Below are 15,604 nucleotides of genomic sequence, written 5' to 3' on the forward strand. Positions count from 1 at the left end.
TAATCTGAGACAGTTTATGAGGATGGGCCCTGATCTCTGTGGTGAGTGAGCGTGTGCACAGGGGGAGCTGCTGGTTGTGAGATGGAGAAATGTTCAGAGTTGGACTGTAATATGGTCTGTTAGGGCTTGGAGAAGCAACAGTTGTTGTGGGAATAGGGCATGCTGCTGTCTAGAGGAGGGGACTAGGGAAAGTGAGACATTATCATGACCTATGACCTGAGCATTGCAATTGACCAGCCAAGAGGGGGCAGAATATGTTAAGTGTAGATGGACTTTTTTCTCAGCCACATATTTACTGCCATGCATTCACATCTATCCTTAATACACTACCCATTACACATTTGAATAAATAAAACGAATGCACTTAAAATAAACTTGACTTTTGAATAACATGGACATTTAAAATGACATTATATGCTCTGGTTTCTAGCCCTAGTACTGTAGTTTGAGTCAGAGTTGTGTAAATTTGTCTCCTGTGTTGAATCTGTTTTGTTCTTTAGAATTGTCATTTTGTAATCACAAACACTTCAATGAGATACGGTAGTCTACCAGCATCATCCGTTCAAAAAGGTAGCCTTACCAACATCATGGGCAAAAGAGAAGGGCCCCGATAATCTATTCTGCCGCGTCACGACAAAGCAAAAAGGATGCTCATGGTTTGTTAGCATGGATATAATATAAACTGCGCCCCTGTGAGGAATAATTATCTGGCAGGGCTTCACGACTGCTAAACATGTGACCATAGCGTGTCAATTCGTGTTTTTTTCTGCACCGCACTTTTCAGACCTGACAGAAATAGTGAAAAGAACAGTTGACTACCACCATTCCATACACACGGACCCATTATTGTTCACGCAACAGAACATGGACATCAAGGACCAAGGAGCTCAAATGGAACCGCTGCTGCCAACGGTAAGGAGCCACTCACCCCCCATTGTACTGCTCTCAGCGGACGTTATTATCTTTGTGGCGCACATTGACTACATCCCGCGTGCATCGTTATGATCCAGATATTTTGGCAGTGAAAGTGATTTAGATGATGACAAGTAACATGTGGAATGTACTACAGTGTCACAGCCGATATCACCAGCGATATTGACACAATTAGATAAACAGGAAAGCCGGTATATAAAAATAATATAAAAAATCTGCTACCGTGGTTGTATCAACCACCTGCAGTAGCATAAAATATACCATATTCTTTTCACACACCAAGCGTTCTAACCTATGCATAAATGTGAAATGCAATTTTGGTCAAGGAAATATTTTGGACAGCTTTGATTTGATGTTATGAAGACATTCTATTATAGGCTTCCACCTGTTTTCATTATAAAATCAGTGCATCTAGATATAGTTCTCTTTTCCTCAATAGTCTATAGACTCGTGTCATGTAGAATATAGTAGAACAGAATTCTTCATTTTCTTCTAGGAGGAAATTCCTTGCACAAGGATTTGGTGAGTCAAACAGGACAAATTATACCACTGGGTTATAAAATATGAATATAAACATATTGCTCATAAATAAACGAGTAAATCTGTATAAAAAAGCGGTCTTTCTGTGACTGAAGAGTGCAGCTCACCATTGCAGGCCTATACACATTTCATTAATTTCCTAATTATAGTATGTAAGTGCTTCTTCTCTGGCAGATGACATTTGATTTTAATTTGGTAAAACCAGTGGTGACCCCATGCACCAAGGTCATGTAGTACTTTATATGAACCCAGGGAAATAGATTGTACAGTATGTTTACACGAACATCCACCGATTCACAGACACATTAGTGCAACCTATGAACTCATAAGCCTGATTGATCTATGAGGTTGCATAATCATATCCTTGGGGATAGTCTCAGGGTGCCTGCCAAGTGCCCTGCTAACGATCAGAGAGCCTTGAGTTAAGTGATCAGACAAGTTGCATACATCCCAAATGGCAGTCTATTCCCTTCAAAGTGCACTAATTTTGACCAGGGATCACAGGACCATGGGTGTCTGTAACCAGGCAGAAAATTGTATTCAATAATTGCTTGTGGGCAAAGTAACAACTTGTGTATAAATGTAACTTGTAGCATAGTTTATTGCTTATATCTTGCACTGCATAGAACTGGGACAGTATTTGGTTTGGCTGCATTGGGGGGTGATGGGCTTCCTAAGGGAATATCCAGCAACTGCACGGGCCTCTGATGTCAGCCTCAGTTTAGCATGTCTGTGAGTGCTTGTGGAATTGCTTAGCATCCGACCGCAAGGTGCTACAGAGGGCAGTGCATACGGCCCAGGACAGGCCCGAGCTCCCTGCCCTGCCATTCAGGACCTCTATACCAGGCTGTGTCAGAGGATGGACCTAAAAAATTGTCAAAGACTCCAGCCACCCTTTTCATAGACTGTTCGCCGCTCTGCTACCGCATGGCAAACCGTACCGATGCACCAAGTCCGGAACCAACATTAGACTGCTAAGTAGTTAGTTAATTAGTTAACCAAATAGCTACCCGGACTATCTGCATGGACCCTTTTTTGTACAAACTTTTTTTGATTCATCGCATACACTGCAGCTTCTGTATAGTATCTGTCCTGTTGACTAGTCACTTTATTCCTAGTTATATCTACATATCTACCTCAATTACCTCATATCCCTACACATCGACTCGGTACTGGTATATAGCCAAGTTATCGCTACTCATTGTGTATTTATTATTACTTTTGTTATTACGTGTTTTACTTCGATATTGTCGCTCTATTTTCTTTCTCTCTGCATTGTTGGGAAGGGCCCATAAGTAAGCATTTCGCTGGTAGTCTACACCTGTTGTTTACAAAGCATGTGACAAATAATGTTTGACTTGATTTGGAAGGAAGGATGCACTGAACATTTTGCAAACTAGTCCAGATTAAATTAAAAACAAAACATGTTTATGCACTACCGGCATCTGTGCTGCTATAATCACTTCCGAAGAGATTTGTTTTCATTATCCATTTGCTGTTGACAGTAAAGCAGCTTTTTATATAACCCCCAAAATACAATCCTCTGTCTGCATTGACTGGTGTGGTGACTGACAGGTGGATGAGCCTGTTCTGATCCTGTGCTTAACACTGTCTTGTACCTATGTTATACCCAATTAATTAGAATGGTTGTGAATCAGAAAGCTATCTGGGTTGTCGAGAGCCATGTGCAATGATGAGTTATCGCTTCTGCCTACAGCACTATTTTCCTGACTAATCTCTGTGCCCAAAAATGTGATTTGACGAGCTAATTTTCAATCACCTCACACACTTATCACACACTTCAATCATCAGTCATTTGATTTAGATTAGATTATGTATACTTGATTGTCTGTTGCTCACATACATTTACTTTGCGTTCAGAAAAATCCACAACAAAAAGAGAGAGTTATAAGGAACATACAAACAATTTATGGAAACGACAGCTTCAAGGTCCAATGCAGCCTTTAAAAAAACATCTCAAAATCAAATCATTTCTGGGTTACTATTAAATACCGTACTTTAATAGTTTTCCATTAAAATTGTCAAAAATAAACAAAAATAGCCTTTTAGCAACAACAAAAAAAAATATCTCAAAAACTAGGACTGCCTGGTCTGAGTGGGGAGGGATATGTAATCTGAAAGTAGCTGTTATTGGCAGAAAGATTTTGAACTATCTTTGTTATTGTTCTATATTAACTTACAGTATACCGCCTGGTGATGTCACCAGGCAAGCCAAAACTCAACCCATGCAAAACCTGGGCTGTGTTCAGTGTGTTTTTACATTCTGGAACATTACATTGAATGGAAACGGTGCTGTACTGAACGACCAGTTGAAAAACAGCGAGGGGTTGGGGGTTGGGGAACACTGTCGGCATGGCCATTTCCCTTTAAATACGTCACTCATTGCTTCAAGTCACACCTTTGCCATACCCAACAATCAGGAGCCAACGTACCGCAAAGTCTATTAAATAGACTTTCCATTTTAAGAATGTACAAGAACATTTCTGGGAAACGTGTTGTTCAGTACAAACCGTACCGCAAAGTAGCGAGCCTTCAAGTGAACTGAACGCACCTCTGCTAATTAGAAAGTACTGTGTAGATTGTATTTTCAACCAACCAGCAGCTAACACTGATCAAATTCCTTCACACTTTTACAGTGTTAGTTTCATCAGCTGTTCATCAGCTCTACAATATGATACAAAACACAGGAAAGACAGCATTTTGACTGCACTGGGCCTGCGTCTTCATCGGTTACCTGTAATGAGAGCATCCTCCTTTTCTACAAAACATGTTAGTGGAGTGTAAAGAAATATGCACACATGGCTTCGCTGCATTCATTGCATTCATATATATATAAGACTCATATTCAGAGGCATCATCATCATATATATTGGATATTCTTTCATTATGTTCTAGTCCGGTAGTTGCTCAAAGCTATCTATATGCCGGGTTCCCCCATAGCAAATATTTGGCCTAAAGTAATTCACTCGCTGTCCTCAACCCTGCTGAGAAGACCCGGTGGCTAAAACGGATTTGATTGATGAACCACAGGTGAAGCATTTGTGGACATCTTTGCCTCCAAAAGCCTCTTTGAATACCAGGCCGCATCCCACATTACACCCTATTAGGCATGGGCGATATACTGTTCATACCGGGGTATTTTGAAATACCGATGGTATGATTTTCAATACCGCGGGGGCTGCGGGGGGTATCGTGCTACACCACTACCTATAACCACAAATGAAGTATAACTATAAGAAATCTAAGATGTGTCAAGTAAATTATATCCAGCTCAGGGCTCCAGCTATGCATTTGGTTGGCTAACTTGCTAGCTAAGTGGTTACATGTCAAAGATCAAGCTTCTTGGTTACAGCAGAGATATTCAACCCCCTCCTGGATCAAGATCCCTGTTTCCTAAATGTTTGTTTAATTCATTTTATAGCGCCTCTTGTGTGTACTTCTGGTAATACTGTGTACCCCGGTATGGTACAGAAACGGTGTGATGGTATAAAATCTGGATACCATCCAACCCTACACCCTATTACTTTATAGTGCACTACTTTTGAACAGGGCTCTGCAAAATGGATTAGGGAATAGGGTGCCATTTGGGACGCAGGCGCTGGACAGCTTCTGCCTTGCACAGGTTACTCAGTTGCTTTTGAAGTTGTTAGGTTTCATACCATGTTCTTGCTTGCCTAAAAAATGCTGATAATAACAATATTGTCTTTTCAGGTGTCAACTCCTGGACGCAGAAGTGTGGTAAGTTAAGCCTCTGATTTATTTTTAAAGTGCTTGAAAATGTTCACTGGTCTCTCTGTCGAAGCACATCCCAGTGTGACTACAATAGATTCATAGAATCAATCCTTAACAATTGAATTCCTTCATTGTCAGTGTCAGTGTTGTCCTTGTTCAATCCTGGCAGTTATACACAGACAAATATTGTTTTGGTACTGGGAGTCAATGGAGCATTTACAATAATGAACATAGGCCCCTACACTGCACAGAAGGGTTTTAGTTGGCTACATTGGTGAGATGGCTTTCCATCTTTTGTATTGCCCCTTGGCTTACCTGAGCTCCAATCAGCACGGAGAGAGAGAGAGAGAGAGAGCGAGAGAGAGAGAGGGGGGGGGGGGTGAGATAGAGAGAGATCAAGGTCAGGCCAGAGTGGCTGAGCTGACAGGTCATGCTGCAGATACTGGGAACTCTCCCAGCAGCCCCAGGGGAGGCGCAAGGCGATGCTCTGTGTTCTGCGGTGCGGTATGGAGCAGTGCAGCGATGGCAAGCTGCTGCTACAGGGGCTATACACTGAAAGCCATACAAAAGAGGGAAACACAGTGGCTTAGCACCAGCTAGCTCCCTCTTAGATAAGAGGCTGGACACCAGTGATGTCACTGCTGTAATCTCATGCAGGATTGGTGGATAAATGGCTGAATCAACAGAGGCAGCGAGTGGTGCGTTTGTAAGTCGGTTCCTGGCATGTTGAGAGGGTAGATTGCTTAGCCGCGTGTGTGCCTGTCCCGGCAGCAGAGGCACGCTGGTGCTACGGAGCTCAGCTCGGCTCAGCCTCCTCTCTTCGGCACAGCAGCACTCTTAACTACAAGAGGAAAGGGAAAGGTCATGCATTCTGCTGGAGGCTTGGATCCCAACAGTCGCTTTTATTCTTTAAAGGTATGCCTGTGCTCTGTTTACTCTGTAAAGGTATGCTCTGTTCTCTGCTCTGTGTTTGGGAGTTTCTTTCATCTCCGGGTGTTCTTAAGGTTATCTAAGGTTAAAGGATGTGTGTTTGATGCTGGTGTTTGTTGGTGCTGCTGATAGCCTTTCTGGAAATATCTGTGCACCTCAATGTCAAACAGCTTGACTTCATCATGCATGCAGTATCCTGTTCTTTAATGACCTGTCAAAGGGCAAATTTAACACAAGGACGCACTATTTGAATGGCTTTAGTTTAATGGCAGAGTTAACGTTGTATGTAAGCGTACAATGTTAACCCCGAGAGATAGGAGGAGATAGGAGAGCGATACAGTAGAGGACAGGTGGCAGAGAAGAGAGAGGAGAGAAGAGAGAAAGGAATGAGGAGAGAGCAGAGAGGAGAAAGGAGAGAAGAGAGAGGAGAGAAGAGCGAGGAATAAGGAAAGATGAGAGAAGAGAGAGGAGAGGGGAGAGAGGAGATGGGAGAGAATAGAGAAGAGAGATGAGAGTGGAGAGAGGAGAGCGATAGAGGAAAGAGCGGAGAATGGAGAGAGGAGAGTGGAAAGTGGAGAGAGAGGAGAGAGGGGAACAGAGAGAGTAGAGAGCCTATCCTGCTGTGTCAGCCATTGATTCCTGGGATGCAGGAAAGGAGATAAGTGCACTCATTTTTACTCTGCACCAGCAAAGGCAATTTTGTATTACAAAGCCTATTGGGTCTCTGTCCCTTGGATGTCTTTCTTGAGTCTTCGAGATGTGCCAACTTTGTTGGGGAAAAGTGATTGGAAGTTGAACAAGACTGTATTCGCTGTACTATGTAAGTTGTGTTCTATGCCAAGCTGAGCTCATCTGAGCACAGTGTTGTTGTCATTATTATGACGCTGCTGGCCTGGTGCTGATGCTGCCAGAGTGACCATTGCCATATGCAGGGATCAGACCCCTCGTCCAATGAAATCACTTTGGCTGCCCCCAGCAATCCTCCAGTCCTTTGCTCTTAAAAGATGGCTTTGCTTTGAGCGCACGCCACTCAAACAGTGTGAGTTAGGCCAACACTATTCATCATCATCATCACACTCCCTATTTTCACCACTGCTGTTCAGGACATGTATTGTAGCCTAGCGACCTTTGGTCGTCTTTTTTCTCTCGTTCCTCATTCCTACAGTATGTCATGCTTCTATGCACTTATGTCATTCTCATTAGGAGTTGTGGATATAGCCCACCAGGTTAGTCCGAAACCCCTCACATTGAGAGGTGTTCTAGAGTGTGAAAGTAGGTCTCAAGCCATTGCTTCTGGAGAACAGTTAGATGAACCCTAAAACAGTCGTACACTACTTTAACTCTCTACACGCACCACAACATATGCATTGGCCTACAGACAGCAAAGAAGGCTATACACAACAAAACATAAACACACTTCGGGAAGCAGTAACAGAATACAGTAACGGCTAATGTAATGTATCGCGAAATGTGCAGTGTTGTACTTTAATCCTGCAGCACTGCACAGACTTTGATCCCTCCTGTGTATTAGCATTCAGATTATCACCCTGGGCCTTGGCCATGGAGTCTGACCCATGTGCCACTGCAGCTGTGGATGGACAGCAGTGTCCTTCAGCATCCAAATTGGCCCTGGTGTCCTAGCTCTGGTCCAGGGCGTTGACGTGCGGCTTGCTGACGCTGAGCCGCCTTCTTCGACAAGAAGGTTCAGCATCAGTGAGCTGTGCGTAGACGTCCTGGATTAGAGCTTCTGATGTCCGAAACAGGTTTCAGTTAAGCAGTGTCATTACACTGTCCCTCCACCCATTCACACACATGACATCATCCCACAAGTGTATGTTTTGTGTGAGAGGGCATAGTGCTGACTGAAGAATCAGAGAAGTACAGTACTGCTGTATTCTAAGCTAAATTTAGCTTTTTGATGCCAGCAAGGTTTCCCCCCACTTGTTTGGCTTATACTCTAGACAAAAATCAACGTATTTTTGTCACTAAAAAAGTAGGTTTCATCTGAGTTTCCGACCGTCTTAGTGAACAGCATCAAAATAAAGCTGATTTCATCATTCTTAGTGTACACGTTCTGTACAAGATGCCAATTCTTGGCAATGTTTCTAAATATTTGTACCGCGTACATGGTGCTTTATGTCTAACTCTTCTATTTAAAAATGTTAAGCAATTTCTATGAATGTATTTCAAGTGTATGTAGTATAACCTGTTAAATTGGCTTCAGTTTATTGAGTACAGTTTTTTTCAGTCACTGGGCCCAATGTTCACAAGTATGTGGTACATTTTCACAACTCTTAATACAAAACTCAAAACAGAAAGTCAAAATGGCTTGTTTCAAAACTCTAAGCACATGTTCAATTGACTAAGTACAACACACAAAATCATAGTCACTTTTTCATCTAGAAAATACATGTTTCACATTGCAATATATGTTCATATAAAGTAATTGCCTTTCACCACGCAATGCTCTCATTACTTTTGCTATGATTCTCTTCTCTTTTGTTAAAATACATCTTACTATTAGTTCATCCGATTGTACTTAATTGATGATCACTTAAACAGTTGGTAAACCTATACACACTGCTTTACTAAAATTGCATTGGACAATACAGTACTGTAATACTGTAATATATGCCATTTACGTAGCAGACACCTTTATCCAAAGTGACAACAGTCCACACATTTTGGTATGTGACCCCAGTGGGAATAAAACCCACAAATCTGGTGTTGCTAGTGCCATGCTCTTGTGAACTGAGCCACGTACAGTACCACAACAATACATAAGCATAAGACAATACTATAAAATACAATACAAGATTACATTACAGGTGGATGATGTATGATTGCCATCCCCATGAGCATACGACCCGCAATTTACAGTACTGTAGCATACTACATTCAAAGCTCAATTTTGAAAGATGTATCTTAGATTTTTTGCTATTGGATTAACTCGTTGTTAAAATAACTAAATTGAGAAGATATCATTATGTTGTGTTTTGGCGATTAAACCAATGGACTCATTATATTTCACAGTAAACTCATATTTTGGATCAATGGTTGTGTGGTGAAGGATGTCCACAAACACAATGAATACACAATGAACGGTTTTGAATATACGACTGGCTGCATTACACGTGTTACCACATGTAATGAAAAGCGAGCGTTGTACCTTTTCATTTTCAGTAAGTATTGATTACCCATTTATTTGTCTCTGCTTGCAAATCTTCCTCCTGAAAGGTAGGCTTTATTCTGTAGTCCTATGCAAAATGTAGCAAGTGTTGCTGTCACCATTCTTGCTGCTTCCAGTGCAGTAGCCATACCTGCGAGATCAGGTGTGCGTGTCAATTAAATAGAGTAGGCTATAGCCTATGCAAGGGCAGAGAAGCACAGGGAAGTTATCTTTCCAAGGAAATGTAAGTACTCTGCTCTCTTCAAACTACATCTAGCATATTGGCTGATATAGCCCAGTAATACAATATAAGGCCGATGTGAGAATCTCTGGTAATTTAACTTATTTCTTAAGTTATTTATGTGCTTTTGATATTGCCTATAGGGCGCAAAATTGCTAGGACCTTGGCTGGCAAGTGAGCTGCGTGACATATGCCTAAAATAACATTATGGGATTGCGGTTGAGTTTGGGACCAGTTTTTGTGGTAACAGGTGAGTCAGACAGAAAGCCAGCGGGTGCGGGCGGGAGCGGGATGAAGAAATCGGTCCACGCAGACCTCTGCTGTGCACCATGACCGTGAAGCCTGTAATGTTAGAGCTGTTTATTACTATGTCAGTGTGAAAAGTTGGGAATTAGCTAGGGTAACTGACAGATCAATAACGTTACATTGCCATGCTGACTAATAAAACTCACATTAAATGGTTCGACTGACGGTTTCATCGTTTGATTCAGGTCTAGTGAGATTGAGGCAAAAATAATAGCTAACGTTAGCCAACCTTTGGACAGCTCTTCCTCGAACGGTACATCAAAGGTAGCCAAATGTATTTACTCCCGAAACAGGACAAAAAAAAGGCTGTTCGTTAGCGATATGAGGTGGCTATTGTTACTATCTGACAGATAACTAGAGGCTAGAGCTGACCTGGCAGGTGTTACTTCAGCTACTAGCTAGCATAGCTAGTTTATTCATTCACCTCAGTCGAGAGGGGCTAAGACATTAGCTAACATTACAGTACATGTCAGTTACAATACTAGCTCAGCACTGCGAATAAACACTAGTTTAGTTTTTTTCTGTTAAGTTAAACAGCAGTTACCTTGCCAGCTACATCAGTCAACTAAATAGTAGCCAGTTTTTGCTCTGCTTGCTTTTACAACTCGTATAAGAGTGCAACACATGCGCATTGAACTATGCTTAACTCTCCCGTGCTGGTCCATCCAGTCTTCCAGAAGCTTAGTCTTCACACAACCTGTCAGCCCGCTCTGTGGTGTCCGAGTGGACCTAAATCCAGCCGACTGATCACTCCAAAAAGCCTACCTGATCGCTCGCATGGTCCTAAAGCACACCGTTGCCACTTTTTGTATCACATTGCAATGATAAAACCTGGGGGTACAAAAATGCAATTTCAGAATGTAGGTGGTGGGGGGACATGACCCTCCCATCCCCAGTGAAAGTTGCACCCCTGATTACAAGTGTTATCAGTTTAGAGTTTTGTACATCCTGATCAGCCAGTAGTAACTCATTGTCAGTAATGAGGTTATTACCGTTAGTTCTCCTGAACAGCCCTTGGACTTCTGTGGTTAGGGAGAAGTGTGGTAGAAGTTCTATAGGAGGAGAGACTGTAGATTCTTTCAAACAACAATTTTATTATAAGATTTGCAAAAATGAAGTATTCAACCATTACTAAGAATAGTTCAGAGTTGAAAGCTCAATGAACATAGTTGGATCTCTGCTTTTATAGAAAAGGTACAACCTCTTGTCTACGTGTCAGTTTAGCAGATGTGTGGAAAAAGGGGCGGAACATAGTGTAAAAGGTGATTGGTTTGTCTGTACAGATTAAGATATCCCAAGGTTGATAGCAAAGGGCTCAACCGTATAACTGCGTTTTGTTAGAGTTCACACTATAATGTGCTCCTTCCTTGGGCTATATGGCTGACTTCCAGCAGATAGTAAAACCATAGGATGTCTCACATGCTGCGGTCGCTCCCAAACAGATCTTAGCTGTACGCCCAGTCTTATGACTAAGTCACACAAAGACAAGTTTCTATCAGGTTAGAAAAATAACACTAGCATATAAGAAGAAACAATTCTTTAAGCAGTAAAACACGGGATAGCATGACTAATTTTGTAATTTTCCACAACATGTCCTCCCTTTTGAGGCTAAGTCTCAACCTGATACAAAATTACTTTCCAAGCATTTTCATCAAACAAGCATTACCACAAGGGGAAAATACATATGAATTAAACATTATAATTCTGATAACATGGAAAAACAAAACCCCTACTATCAATTTTATACAACACAAATTTAGAATGACAGTGTTCAGTGCTTCATGTTGAGTCTATCACTTAAATTCAAGACCCTCAACTTAGCACACATCAACACGGTTAGAATGTAAATTTACAAACAGTATTGACATCTTATATTTCCAGCATTAACTTTTCTTATCACTTGTGGTAATGACAGATTGGTATCTCAATGCATTCTTAGTCTAAATTACTATACATTTCGCAGTATGTAGACCTCCACAATTAACCTGATACCCCAAATAAACAATGTTGGATAAGCCTAAATCAATTACGGGCACGGTTGACCCCCTACCTCCCTCCCGGGCACTCATCCTTCTGGCATTTCTTCATGTTCTTCTTCAGATTGTGTTTCAGTTCGTCCTTCCAATGCCACATGTTCAAAGTGGATGGCCTTTGATAATGTCTTTCACCTGTGCCACCACTGTCATTATGTCTTGTCCGTTTTCCTACCAGTACACCAACAACATGAGAGAATTTTGGACGGGATCTCTCTCCATGCTCACTCCATGTGGACTCCTGAGAGAAATGGCATGAGAGAAAAGGCAGTTGACATCTTCTACTGGATGCTGTGTACAGGTGGCTGGCTCTGACTCAGGTCTCACGGTAGAAGTGGTGCAGAACAGGCCCGTAGTGAACATCATTTTTTCATTACTTGAGCTGGTAAAGGGGGGTTGAGGTTCACACTGTTCTTGATCAAATTATCCCTTCCATGCATCTGTGGTAACCTTCACCAGACCAGGACAAAGAGGACAGACCAGAACAACAGTTTAGTTTAGGGCATTTCTGATTCAGGAAATCCAGACAAATGATTACTGTGTGACAAATTATGACACTACCAATATTCTTAATACAGATTTCTAAAACAAATGTCAAAGAGAATAACAATACACAGTTTAAACAATGTTTCCCCAAATTGGCTTATACTCCGCTATCATCTTGGTGATCTCATTGCAATTTCGCCGGCTCAGGGAATCTCACCAATCTGGTGAGATTTGCTATTGAAGCAAGACAAAAACAAACAAACAACAACAGCAATACACTTCTTCATATAAAACTAGAGGTGTGGAAAAACTAGAGGTGTGGGAAAAACTTTTTGGAGTAACTGTCAACCATAACCAAAATATATTTTGTCCTTTTATAGGCAGACTTGTGAAGAAAACAAATTTGCACATTTACCAAATGGCCGCAGGGGACCAGTAATTTAAAAAACAACACTTCCTGTTAAATCAAAAATAAAGAAATTAGAATAAAAAATCTAATTAGAATTACAACTCTTGATAACTCCATTAACCTCTAGTAACTCCCCATCCCGGGTCCGGGAGCGTAATCATCGACTGACACTAATTAGCATAACGCAACGGACATAAATATTCCTAGAAAATATTCCTATTCATGACAATCACAAGTGAAATATATTGAGACACAGCTTAGCCTTTTGTTAATCCCCCTGTCATCTCAGATTTTCAAAATATGCTTTACAGCCAAAGCTAGACAAGCATTTGTGTAAGTTTATCGATAGCCTAGCATAGCATTTTGTCCAGCTAGCAGCAGGTAACTTGGTCACGGAAATCAGAAAAGCAATCAAATTAAATAGTTTACCTTTGATGAGCTTCGGATGTTTTCACTCACAAGACTCCCAGGTAGATAGCCAATGTTCCTTTTTTCCCAAAAATATTATATTTGTAGGCGAAATAGCTCCGTTTGTTCTTCACGTTTGGCTGAGAAATCGCCCGGAAATTGCAGTCACGAAAACGCCGAAAAATATTCCAAATTAGCTCCATAATATCGACAGAAACATGGCAAACGTTGTTTATAATCAATCCTCAAGGTGTTTTTCAAATATCTATACGATAATATATCCACCGGGACAATTGTTTTTTCAGTAGGACCGATTGGAATAATGACTACCTCTGTATTTTACGCGAGAATCACTCTGAGAGCCATCAGGTGACCACTTGCGCAATGTAGCCGCTTACGGGTATTCTTCAACATAAATGCGTAAAACTACGTCACAATGCTGTAGACACCTTGGGGAATACGGAGAAAAAGTAATCTGGTTGATAGCCCATTCACTGCTCAATAGGGACGCATTGGAATGCAGAGCTTTCAAAAGATGAGTCACTTCCGGATTTTTCTCAGGCTTTCGCCTGCAATATTAGTTCTGTTATACTCACAGACAATATTTTTACAGTTTTGGAAACTTTAGAGTGTTTTCTATCCTAAGCATATTCTAGCATCTTAATATCCCGTTTACTACGGGAACATTATTTTTCCAAAAATGAAAATACTGCCCCCTAGTCACAAAAGGTTAAGGAAATAATTATGTCCCATGAGGTAATGGTAAAATAGACTAGAGACAGGTGTCCCTCATTCAGGGGCAGCGCTCTCTCTCTCTTCTTCGTGTTCTGAATCACACATAGGACTATTGCTAGATTATAAACTTCTTCCTAAATATAGTGTTTACATAGCCCATTTTAAACTCACCCAATGTCTTTAGTCTTTCTAGTTAGGGTGATTAGGTCTCACCAGGAAGTCAGAACAGAGGTCAGAGGTCAGTCAGCCCTATTAAGTATTTCCTTTCCCTGTACTTCCGAAACCATTTAAAACCATTTCAAATAGTTCTATCATTCTGCGTACCCAGTTTACAACCAAGTTAAAAAGACCCCACACAATAAATCAAACGCGGTATTAACACCAATAACAAATATTCATAACCGGTGGGTTGTGTGCCCATGTGTGCTGGTGTGTTTTTTAAAATGTAGGGCAAAAGCAAACAAACCAATGGTCAGGCCTTACTTATTTGGGAGCTCCCTCTACGGCCGGATCAGGTATGTTTATACTTTATAAAACTGCAGAATTTCACTAACTGTTCTCCCAATTGGGAAACATTTCAAAGAGAGAGATAGGGACGGCTGTCCCCATCCTCTCCGAAAATAGAAAATAAACATTTCATTAGTTTTCACTTTGCTAAATCTTAAACCATTTTACTTTCCAATTAATCTACATCTCTGTTTCCTTTAACTCAGAAGCCCTCTCAATCACCATCACCCAGTACATTTCTCTTCCACTTTAACACTTACTATACTCTTTCTCTTTCTGTCTAACGTTACTTTACCAGGTGAATGAAAGGTTTAAAATGTTAGACAAAACAAAACTTTCTGTTCACAGGTAGGCCAATGCCCCCCCCCCCCCCCCCCACTCATTAATCATTTTTGTATAAAATGTAAAAGGTACTTTTAGGTTTGGCAACCCCGATGCTGGTGCCTGACACAATTGCTTCTTTAGCTTGACAAACGCTTCCTCACACTATTAACTCCACTCTATTTTTTTGTGACCCCTCCTCCCTTTCGTCAATCCTATAAAGCTATTTCAGAATAAGACGGAATAAAGTATCTCACGAGATTGAAAAACCTCTAGGGTTTTCCTGAGTCTGGGAGGTAGAGGTCGACCGATTATGATTTTTCAATGCCGAGACCGATTATTGGAGGACCAGAAAAAGCCGGACTATTTTTATATATATTTGTAATAATGACAATTACAACAATACTGAATGAACAATGAACAATGAACACTTTTATTTGATCTTAATATAAACATAAATAAAATACATTTTGTCTCAAATAAATAATGAAACATGTTCAATTTGGTTTAAATAATGCAAAAACACAGTGTTGGAGAAGAAAGTAAAAGTGTAATATGTGCCATGTAAAAAAGCTAACGTTTAAGTTCCTTGCTCAGAACATGAGAACATATGAAAGCTGGTGGTTCCTTTTAACATGTGTCTTCTATATTCCCAGGTAAAACGTTTTAGGTTGTAGTTATTATAGGAATAATGACACGTCAACTATTTCTCTCTATACCATTTGTATTTCATATACCTTTGACTATTGGATGTTCTTATAGGCACTATTGTCACGACTTCTGCCGAAGTCGTTGCCTCTCCTTTGACGGACGATGCTCGGCGGTCGACGTCA

The 15,604-nt window shown here is 41.0% G+C and overlaps 1 protein-coding gene across 3 annotated transcripts in view; it reads left to right on the forward strand.

The window, feature by feature from the left end:
• Window positions 1-542: 542 nt before the first annotated feature.
• Window positions 543-15,604, forward strand: part of LOC110520067 (sodium-driven chloride bicarbonate exchanger) — a 47,585-nt gene continuing 32,523 nt past the window's right edge. Inside the window, exons 1-2 of one of the 3 annotated variants that reach the window (XM_036974342.2) lie at window positions 543-912; window positions 5,206-5,232. In XM_036974342.2, the coding sequence (XP_036830237.1) occupies window positions 865-912; window positions 5,206-5,232 (75 nt within the window). In that variant the 5' untranslated portion in view covers window positions 543-864. Of the gene's footprint in view, window positions 913-5,205; window positions 5,233-5,594; window positions 6,142-15,604 lie in introns of those variants that run through there. The other 2 variants (XM_090229707.1, XM_036974343.2) reach the window with 2 other exon arrangements.

This window comes from Oncorhynchus mykiss, chromosome 3 (genome assembly GCF_057628025.1).
Source record: "Oncorhynchus mykiss isolate SJ-2025 chromosome 3, ASM5762802v1, whole genome shotgun sequence".
NCBI classification, from domain to species: Eukaryota; Metazoa; Chordata; class Actinopteri; order Salmoniformes; family Salmonidae; genus Oncorhynchus; species Oncorhynchus mykiss.